Source organism: Sphaerodactylus townsendi, linkage group LG04 (genome assembly GCF_021028975.2).
Source record: "Sphaerodactylus townsendi isolate TG3544 linkage group LG04, MPM_Stown_v2.3, whole genome shotgun sequence".
NCBI lineage: Eukaryota > Metazoa > Chordata > Lepidosauria > Squamata > Sphaerodactylidae > Sphaerodactylus > Sphaerodactylus townsendi.
In genome coordinates, this window is record NC_059428.1 from 4,797,362 (window position 1) to 4,808,482 (window position 11,121).

The 11,121-nt window shown below is 48.9% G+C and overlaps 1 protein-coding gene across 1 annotated transcript in view; it reads left to right on the top strand.

Moving 5' to 3' along the window:
• Positions 1–3,262, top strand: part of DGAT2 (diacylglycerol O-acyltransferase 2) — a 41,280-nt gene extending 38,018 nt beyond the window's left edge. Inside the window, exon 8 of the mRNA XM_048493032.1 lies at positions 815–3,262. Coding sequence (XP_048348989.1) covers positions 815–969 — 155 coding nt within the window. The 3' untranslated portion in view covers positions 970–3,262. The remainder of the gene's footprint in view (positions 1–814) is intronic.
• The last annotated feature ends 7,859 nt before the right edge of the window (positions 3,263–11,121 follow it).

Consider the following 11,121-nt stretch of genomic DNA (forward strand, 5'->3'; position numbering starts at 1 on the left):
CTCCTTTGTGAGGTGGTAGGTCTGCAAAAACATTGCAGACACACCATTCGTCTCGGCTTACTTCAGCTTCTTCTACTCATTGCCTAAAGCCATTTTGGCCATGCTGGCAGGGCTGATGGGAAGCTGTAGTCCATAGCATCTGGGTAGTACAAAGGTTCGACACTTATCGGCCTAGGTGGCACATGCACCTGGCATTTAAGAAGGATATTGACAAGCTGGAATGTATCCAGAGGAGGGCAACCAAAATGGCAAAAGGGCTGGAATCCATGCGCTGCAAAGAGAGACTTAAGGAGCTGGGGATGTTTAGTCTGGAGAGGCGAAGGTTATAAAGCAGTATCTGTAAGCTTTAACATTTTGAAAAGATCCCATGTCAAAGAGGAGCAAGTTTGTTTTCTGCCGCCCCCAGAGACTAGAACCCAGGAGTAATGAATTCAAGGTGCAGGAAAAAAGACTCCACCTAAACATTAGGAAGAACTTCTTGACGGTCAGGGCTATTCGACTTGAAATTCACTGCCTCGAGAGTGGTGGAGTCTCCTTCTTTGGAGGTTTTAATCAGGAGGCTGGATGAACATATGTTGTGTATGCTTTGATCAGGGTTCCTGCATTGCAGGGGATTGGACTTGATGGCCCTTTTGGTTCCTTCCAACTCTGTGACTCTATGTACAAAACCTCCAATCCAATCTCTGGTACCTCCTGGAGTGGCAGCTTGGGAAGGCCCCCTCGGCTTGAGATTCAGGGGAGGTGGGGGTGTGGAGTTTTTGCCAGCCGTTTCTCTTGTCTATCTGTAACTCACCGAGTGTGTCTCTCTCTTCAGTCGGGGAGCCGATCACGATTCCGAAAATCGAAAACCCCAGCCAGAAGGAAATAGACTTTTATCACAGCCTCTACGTGAGCTCCCTGAGGAAACTCTTTGACAAGCACAAGACGAAATTCGGCCTGCTGGAGACGGACGTCTTGGAAGTCAATTGACAGCCGGACAGACAGACTCTGGCTTTAGCTGTCTCACAGGGGAGGGAGGGGGACGCCACTCGCTTGTTGCAAATCTTCATCAGAGCCACTTTTTTGTCCGAGTCAGAGTGGTTTGTGCCCTGGCCTGCAAATTGGGAAGTGAGCTGATGATGAGGGTGAGGGTGAGAAGGATAAAAACGAAACAAAATTGTCTGGAACCTCCAGCGTTCGGCCCTTCTTGTAACTTTCGTTTTTTGTGACGGACACATCTTGCTCCCTCCCTGTATATTTCCCCATCAAACTTGGAAGAGGAAACGTGTGCATTTGGAAAATCTGCCGGAAAAGATCCACGCGGCCACGCCCAGGAGGTAATCGAAGCAACTGAGCCGAGAAGCAGAGCCGGAGGGCCACTGTCTCCTCCCCAAATCAAAGCACTTGTTTTGAACCGACTCAGGGTTGCAATCTGGCGGTCTAAAGAGGGACTTGATACCAGGCATTTTCAGTGGTAATCTCTGGTAGCAGGTGATTTGCTCCAGACCCTGGAGAACTGCTGCCATTCAGAGTAGACGTGACTGATTCTGGGGGGTCTAAAGCAGGTCTGTGATCTGCCACCTAGATTGGCCCCAGGTCTAGCTCTCCGTGGTAGGCGGAGATGGTCGGAATGAGATGAACCTGGCCACTTCAGCATCTTAAACACCCAACTTTGTCAGTGAAGGATGAAAGGAATTCAGGTGTTTTCATAGCAGTAGGTGGATAGCATCTCATGAGCACCCTGGTGTTTCCCAACACATTTCATGGAGCCAGACAGGTGCTTTTAGAAAGTCGGCGGGGCGAGGGCAAACTTCTGCCCAGCAGGGCTTCTGATAGGCTCCGAAGGTTAAAAGGCAGCATGTTGTTCCGCAGAGTCTCTGCCTCAAATGTTGAAGAGTTGCTATTAGAGTAATATGTTACCTTAATCCCTGATCTTTTGTGGTTGGCTCTGCCTCTGGTGGCAGCCATTTTGTGGCCGGCCCACACACTGAATCAGAATTCCAAAGGTGCGAGCAGGCTGAAAAAGGCGTGGGACGCCTGGTTTACATCATCTTCTTAATGCCCACAGCGGCAGGAAAAGAGTGATGATAGAATTAACATACAGGACCAGAACAGAGGGAGACAAAGAGCGATGGGAAGGGACCCTGGCGGCTCTCATTCCTCGCCTGATTGCAGCCACAGGAAACCATAACAATCTCTGGCCTGTTGTCATCGCAGGGGGTGAAAGAAGGTATATAAACCTCATGAGGGCCAGGAGTAAGGCCAAATTCATGTCTGCGGCTGTGGAAGCCAGAAGCCGTGTTTCATTCTGCAGGTACATTCGGTCCCCTCTTGTTAGTGAAGTATACCGCTGGGTGAGAACTGTCTTTCCAAACATAGTTATGTAGCATAAGGGCTTTTCTGGTTGAGAAGAACCCTTCCCGGACGCACAAGCAATGCAGATTTGGAGGCTTGCTCCCCAATTTTCGCGGCTTTCTTTGGCGCTCATTTTGAAACAAGCCGGTCGGAAACAGTGGTGATCTTGTGAACCCGTTGTTAAAATGGTGCTTCTGTAAAACAACCAGCGTTGCTAAAATTATTGAATCCTAAAAGCAATCGAACGGGTTGTTAAATTATTTGAATCCCACCACTGGTTGGAACTGAAGGCTTTTTTTTCTGTTCATCAGCTTAAAAAAAAACAACAACCCAAACTCGACACATTTGTCCCTTTGGCAAATGGCTCCTGTCTTTGTGGGTGCTCTCAGAAGAAATAGCCTGGAGTTTCTCCTGGATGTCCTGCTTTAAAAAGCGCAGGTATTTAAAGTTCAGTGAAAACAGCAGCCTAAGAGAAGGAACAAAGGTGAACCTACTACACCTAGGCAAAAGCAAAAATACGAGAATGCTAAATATGTTACGTTTAATGTAAACACAAAACAAAAATGTGTATTCCACATGCGCCCCCCAAAAAGTGCATAAACAGGTGCATTAATCTAATACATCAAAATTCCATAACAGAATCATTGATAATTCCATTGGTTTTAAGTCCAAAGATTCTATACGGTACTGAAATAGCGTCCCATAGAACGGGGTCCTCTTGTAATTGCAGGCAGATTCAATTATTAGTGACATGAACAATGAAGGCGGGGAATTCCGGGTCGGAGACCTGTTTCGCCCTCAGTGTCATGGGCTTGACTTAATAGCATGTGTAGTCTTGAGAATCGGGCATAATAATCATGAAGGCCTTCTTATGTTCCCATTCATGTAGGACTATGCACCCACAAGTCAAATAGAAATACAGTAATAGAATATATGCAGGGAAAGTAATTCTTATACTCTAGATGTTATGGGATTGTTACCTCTTATCAGCCCCCGCCAGCACGGGCCAATTGGCCATACTGCAGGCTGATGGAACTTTTCAGTCCATAACACATCTGGAGTGCCAAAGGTTCGCCACCACTGGAATGGCTAGATTCTATAGGATGTTATGGGTTTTCTGGGTTGCATGGCCATGTTCCAGTAGTATTTTATCCTAACGTTTCTCCTGCATCTGTGGCAGGCATCTTCAGAGGCTAGATTCATGTCCAGTAGCATCTTATAGACCAGCAAGATTTTCAGGGTATAAGCTTTGTAGAGGTTAAGAGTGGTGGACTCTGATCTGGAGAACTGGGTTTGATTCCCCACTCCTCCACCCGAGGGGCACATGCTTACCTGGTGAACTAAATTTGTTTCTCTGCTCCTGCACATGAAGACTGCTGGGTAATTTTGCACTAATCATAGTTCAGAACTGTCTCATCCCTGCCAACCCCATAAGGTGTTTGCTGTGGGAAGAGGAAGGGAAAGGAGTTTGTAAGCCGCCTTAAGTCTCCTTTATACATCTACATGCTTCTTTGAGAGCTCTGGGCTAGCCTTCCTCCGAGCAGGGATTTCGACTCCCGCTTGTATCTAACAAAGCTGGGTCCTTTGTCTCAAAAAAAAAAGCTGATACAATTCTGGAGCCTTGTTGGTCTCTAAGGTGCCACTGGACTTGAATCTAGGTGTTCTTAGGCAGCCAAAGAGTGTTCTTCTTGAGATGCAAAATAAAGAGTGGTGGTGAAATATTTGTGGGAGGCAAACATTTGGGGGGGGGAGGGGGTTGAATTTTTCATTCTTCACATCCAGTGAATTTACAACGTAGCTCTTCCGCACAATTCATTGGCCGTTCTTAAATGTTTACATGGACGCTAACGGATGTTTTGTAGAGAAGTTATTCTAGAGCCCAGCTTGAGGAATCATAAATTATTTAAACGTTTAAGTAATTGCCGCATTACACTTTAATCGCACGCTTTCAGAGGTAAGGTTTTAATCGCTGCTACCATCGTAAAGCTCTAAACAGCCTTCGGGTCATGCAGAAGGCGGGGGCTGTGTTTCCTGAGTTCTTGTGTCCCCGGGATCACGAAAATGACATGTAAAACAGGGGAAAAAATTGATATTTCGTGGAATACTGTGTATCTAGAGATATCCTTTTTTTGTACACATTTGTAGAAATAAACAAATGGAAATCATTTGCGTTTCGCTGCGTTCCATGCCTCTGCGGTATGCCTACACGGATGCGATTAGCTTGTTTTTCTTCAAGGATTGCCAACTTCAAGGAACGAAACAATTGCAAATTAGAAGATCACTGAAATTCAAAGCTCCCTTCCTCAGATACAAGTCAGAATGGAGATCTGAGTCCTTATATCCCAGTGGGAAATTGGGAGTAGCTGTGATAAAGGAGGGACTCGGTACAATTTGCATAGTAAATATCTTGGTTAGAGGAGAGGGGAAATGCTTTAGGGACAGAAAATTAGCATCTGTATTCAGGTAAGAATGTGAGCAGCGTTGGCGTAGTGCTTAAGAGCAGGTGCACTCTAATCTGGAGAACTGGGTTTGAGTCCCTGCTCTGCCACTTGAGCTGTGGAAGCTTATCTGGGGAACTAGATTAGCTTGTGCACTCCAACACAGGCCAGCTGGGTGACCTTGGGCTAGTCACAGCTTTTTGGAGCTCTCTCAGCCCCACCCACCTCACAGGGTGTTTGTGGTGGGGGGGGGGGAGGGAAAGGAGATTTTAAGATCCTTTAAGTCTCCTTACTGGAGAGTAAATTGGGATATAAATCCAAACTACTACTCTTCTTCTTCCTCTTTTAAATTATTTCTTGAAATGTTTAAGCCAAGGGACACATATAAATAAAATTTTATTTTGTTAAATGTAACCCAGAATTCCACACTAGTAATTTTTTCAGGACCACATAGCCCTTGGAACGCTTTAAAACTTGGACACACCATTTCAGGGCAAAACACAAAGAGGTTTGGAATTAAATTCTGTTGGCAACAAACTATACATAGAGAAAGGAATAAACATATTTTGCACCTATTATATCTATTTCTAAAGAAATAAGAGCAGGCATTCCAGAGTGGCCTCCCACTGAATGGAAGGAGGTCTTAGAATCAACCTTCTTAGGGGGGGGGGGGTCACTTTGCATTTGAACAAACCTCAGCTGCTGACTAATCTCTTGTGAGGCTGATCTCCCTGCATCCACCACCACCAGAAGCCTGAACTTCTTGCAGCTGCTGCCTTCATGTCAGGTGCGAAAGATGACTTTTCCTGGCTCTTCCATTCTAGGGCATCATGAGGCTGTAGAGGCCTAGAGAGATCCGGGGTTAAAACAGCATCTCGGGGCCAGAGGGGCCGTCCTCATCCCTTCTTCTCCATCGCAGAAGGAGAAGAAAGCATTCCTCTATAGCGCTGGGAAGGTGGTGTATGAGAACCTGCATTTGAAGAAGAAGAGTTTGGATTTATATCCCCCCCTTTCTCTCCTGTAGGAGACTCAAAGGGGCTGACAATCTCCTTGCCCTTCCTCACAACAAACACCCTGTGAGGTAGGTGGGGCTGAGAGAGCCCGGATAAGCCAGATCATTAGCCCAAGGTCACCCAGCTACGCAGTGTGTGGGAGTGCACAGGCTAATCTGAATTCTGTGATAGCCTCCCACAGCTCAGGCGGCAGAGCTGGGAGTCAAACCCAGTTCCTCCAGATTAGATACACGAGCTCTTAACCTCCTACGCCACTGCATTTGAGAAATCAGTTGTGATTCTAGAACTCCAGGCCCTGCCTGGAGCCTGGTAACCACTGCTGCTTCATTATCCCTGTTCAGAATACTCTGCACACGTAACTCAAGACAGGTTGTGACTGGACCCAAGGGGAAAGAGCCCGGTCACCTGAGCTGCGCAACTGAGAAAGAAACCATTCCTGCTCCACCTCTCCATGGTGTCTCCTCCTGACTGGAGCTGCCTTAATGACAGCTCTTTTCGCTCCATCACGCAGAGATTGTGGCAGAGGAATATTCCCAAGTGGGTGCCCTTCCGGCGCGGGATCCAGCAGGTTCTCAAGCAGGTTCCCAGGAGTAGGTTACCACCATTTGTGTGTGCCGAGAGGGGGGCTACTAATTGCGATTTTGCCACGTGATTTCTCGCGGCCTAGTCACTGCCTCCTCTCAGCAGTAGCGCAGAACTTGAAGCAGTCTAGCAGGAGGTGCACTGGTGTGCGTGGCAGCCTCGCTCTGCATGCATTTAGTTTCCCGCCTCCATGATCACCGCAGCGCCGCTGCCCTTGCCACAGCCCCGCCTCGAATGCCCGCCACGCCTGTCGCCGCTGCCCTGCCCAGCCCCATTGGCACTACGCCACAGTTTGAATCCCACCACCATGGGAACCTGTTACTAAAATTTTTGGATCCCATCACTGGTGCCCTTCCACTGCTGCCTGGGAGGGTGAGGAATAAAGATGGGGGGGAAAACGCTTTTTGCTACACACGTTTTCCATGCCAGTCCCGTCAAGTGATCCTGCCTCTGGATTTCCGTGTTGGGACATGCCGAAGATCCTGGGGGGGCTGACCAAGGAAGGGCTGTGGGAATCGCTGGCTGTGACATTTCCTCTCCTCCTCCACTTGGCCATTCTTTACGGGGGAAGGGCCCACCTTGCTTATCCATCCACCCCCCCTACCCCTACTGGCTGTATTTCCTCCTAACCGTGCCCAATCCATTCCTGGGTGCTGAGTCCCTGAGACTCTGCCGGGAGCTACGACACTCTCTCCCCTCCCCCATTGCAGAGTTAGGTCAGGACTCCCTGTCCTGCTGCAAAACAATGAGGGGAGATCTAGGGCGGGAAGGCCCAGAGGAGGCAGAAGAAAACCAGCAGGTAGGAGATGCCAGCCTGAACTCAACAGCTATGAATTTTCCCTCATGTTGCTTCTGGTTGTGCAAACCAGGTACAACATTTGCAGGCTTGGAGGAGTCTTTCTTCTGTGGATTGTGAAGCCTCAACCCTCAAGCAGGGTCACGCTGCTTTTAAGGAATAGGCGGTAGACGCTGGAGGAGGTTTCATCTGGCTGAGAGCTGCCAGCAACAGGAAGCCGCTGGTTTTCATGAGGATCCCTGACAACTCTGCCCTCCTGTGCTGGTCTCTCGACCTTTTATTAGGGTTTCATTGTGGGGCGGTAAAGGAGGTGGGTAGGGAGACAGCTGAGATCGAGACCTGGAGAGATCATCATGTATGCATGATCTCACCTACTACGCAGCAAGGAGAGGAGCCGCAGCTGCCTGGAGCCTAATCCTCACCTGGGGGGCAAGCAAGACCATTGTCCCTCATGCCTCGTGTGACTGCAGAGCCAGACAGTTTCATGACCTGTGACTCATAGGGGATGAGGAGGGGTGCGTGCGGCAAGCACCAGCAAGGCCGTGAGGGGTCCATTACTGCCCCAACGTTCTACTAATGGGTGCTGTTAACAGCAGTGCATCACTACATCCTCCTTTTTACATTTTAGAAAAAGGGGAATCAAAACGCCCAGGGCTGCATCTTAGCGGGATGCTTAGCCCTTCCTACATCTGGTCAAGCTGGATCAAGCTGCTTGTGTAACATTAGAACTTGGCTATGGGTAAGGGAAATTCGAGGGGCTTCTTGCACACGCTACAGGTGGCAATATTAGACACACATTGAAACGGGAAACAAGATCCGGAGTAACGAAAGGCACACAATGTAAACCAATGCAGAGCTGTATTGTCAACACGCTCCAACTATCCTCCCGCACGCCAGCTCCAGGAGGGCTGGACTCACCAATGGGGCAAACATCATACTTCAGATTAGATACAACTTCTTGCAGCCTTTCACGACTTTCATATGAATCAATTGGGAATTATCAGAAAGATTAAACAACAACATATTATGTACATTCCCCTCACAACCTTGGTGATGTAATAACAACAAGTAATCAATAGCGCACGATTGTCTAGGGTCGCTTTTGACGAAGTTCTACAAGCTTGGAGGCCAGGAGCCGCCCAGAGCAATGGAGGTAGAATTGATGGGCTTTCAGAAGGGCACAGGCCAGCCGGGCCAATAGTCTTGGTGTTACAGGGAAACAAGTCCGGGGCTCCCACAAGGGAAGCTATGTAGGGACAGGCCCCTGGAGAGGGTTGCACTGGCCAAGCCTTCCGACAGGAGGGATCGAAGGCAGAGCTGAGCGGGCGGGCGCGGCGTAAGGCCCCTCGGCTCCTGGGGTGGGAGCCTGGGGTAGCAGAGAGTCCCGCAGACAGACAGGTATGGAAATGCAGCAATAATAAATAACATAACTTCAAAAAACTAGGCATGCAATAAATTTTAAACAGCAAACACGGCTACAAACGATACATAGGCTGGATGATGGGCGGAAGGAAGGCAACCTGGTTGCATAATTGTCCAATGCATGGCTCTTGGCTGTTTTGACTACTAAAGCTACAGATGCCGAATGACGTTAGAGTCCATGGATTTCTAAGAGCTGAGGGAGAGCTAATACTTCGATAGTCTTTAGCATTGCAGGTCTATGGATTATCACGAAAGCAAGGTTGTGAGAGAATATGGTTCCAAATAATTATTCAAGCCGCTGAAAACAGCTTGAGAGTCCCAAGGGTTAACTTATCAGGAATGTTCCTGGCTGCAATTCCAAGCTTCCTGTTTCAGGGGGCTGCAGAGAGAGGGAGAGAGAATGGCGGCTGTAGATGATGAGCAGCTGGCCACACAGCCAGCCAACCTTTGGAGCCTTTGCTAGCCGGCCTCAATGGCAGCCTGGGCTACATCTCCGTGGGAAGAATGGGTGTAATTGGTCTCCAGAGAGGTCCCTTCCATCTTGGGCCCAGGCTGGAGGGGTGACTCACCTCTCAACAGGGCTAAGCGGGGTCGGATCCTCCAGGAGGCCCTGACCATCTCCGGGATGGGCTGGCCTGGCATGGCGAAGCTGGACTCCTGTATAGAAGAGAAAACAAGCCACGCCTTTCCCCTGGTGGCCTTTGCGCGCGGCTGGCTGAGTTAATCTGCTCTTATAGATGACAATGGAAAGCCCGGAGCCCCGAGTGGGGGGGCGGTAACTTTTGATAGAGAATAGAGAAGCATAATTTTGGATATGGTCTGCTGGATGAGACCTTGGCAGATTGGGTCAATAGGGGAATCCACTCCCCTTTTTTTTTCTTTCGCTTGTTCGGGCCAAGCTAAGTAGGAAGCGAAGTTGGCCCATTCTCGACAACGCATCTACTTTGCAACATTCAAGGCTGCTAAGAGATAGCAAGGCAGGGAATTGCTCGTCTGGCTATTTAGGAGGAAGTGGGAGAGGTCATATCCAGGTCGGATGTTTGTTTGTAAACAATCCCCACCACCGGCCTAAGGTGTGGGTTTTGCAAAGCAACTTGAACAATTCACAATTATAGTCATATCAGTGAATATAGCCGCCTAAGTAGGGAAAGCATATAGAGAAGATGCAAGAAAACAGTTCCTGGGCTTGAGGTTTGATCACAGGAGCAAATTCGCTGAGAGGCTGGTTGCAAAGCCCTTTTATCAGATCCTAGATCTAGAGGTGGGGTGCGGCCAGCCCATTAGAAAGAGGGAGGGTGTGCAGAAAGGAAGCGGGGGGGGCTGGGAAGGGTTCTGAAGTCAGCTCTACCTCTTCCCTCCCGTGAAGGGCACTTCTGTGGCCGTTTGAGCTCGCTTTCCCACCTTCACAGCCGAGGCTGTGTAAGATAGGTGTGGCTGAGAGACCCTTTGGCACTGCACTAGCCAGGGAGCCCCTCAGCAGAGAATGCGGGAGCTATGAAAATGATTTTGGCTTCCATATGTAAACTTGCCTACCAATGGCAGTGTAGGCCCAGATGGACGCAAGGAAAAGGTTCTCAAGGAGAGGTTTGAAGAAAAGTTTTGAAGGTTTAAAACTAAGATGGAGGCTGCTTTACGCAGGTCCCATCGGTATCCTGGGGAGCACGCGACGAGCTGTGTCCCGCTTTTAAGGCGGATGCTGTAAATGGGCTAAGTTTCCTCTGCCAGCATTAAGTACACATAATCAGAAGGAGGCACCTTTAATTGAAGTTAATGCTATATATAGCTTAGAAGCTAGCTGAAAAATCCTAAGTGAGGGGAAGACTTTAGGGTCTCTTTGAAAGGGGCAAGACATACAGAACACATACATAGGCATACAGAGCACATATAAAGTGCAACGAGGAGGATTGCAACTCTGATTTGAGATTTTGCTCTCTTGAGGTGCTGACGATTTTGTTGCCACTGGGAGCTTTGAGTGCAGGGCTTTGCACAGGCTCAGGAGGCTATGAGGATCTGGCTCTTGAACCTTACAGCCTGAGAGGGGCTATATGGGGCTTCTTCTTCACGGCTAAGGACTTTTGGGCTTAAGGCCATTAAAGTGCAGCATCTTCCCCTTTCCAGCATGCCCCTCATTGTCCTGTAGATTGGCTAAGTGGGCATTCTGGAGGAGGGCTCAAACGGGCAGTCCTCTCTCCGCCAGCATTCCCTTTCTGCTGCAATTCAGAAGTGACTGTGGACTCTGCAGAGATTTTGAAATGCTGCATATTCTGGGGCACTGGCATGGAGGCATGGGTGATCTTCTAAAGCAGAAGGCCAGGCAGAGCAGGAAGTATAGACGAGAGGGGAGCCGCAGCAACGACTTAGATTAGCTGAACTTAGGATTAGACTCCGGGCGGAGAGCATAGAGGCAGGTGCGTTCCGTGAACTTGGCAGTTTCTGCAGGATGTTTGTCCATACTCTGGACGTGGATGGCCCCTGGTGCATGGGGTCGAGGACCCCTGGGATGATGAATAAACTCTGTTCAGCTAGCGGAAGCTTT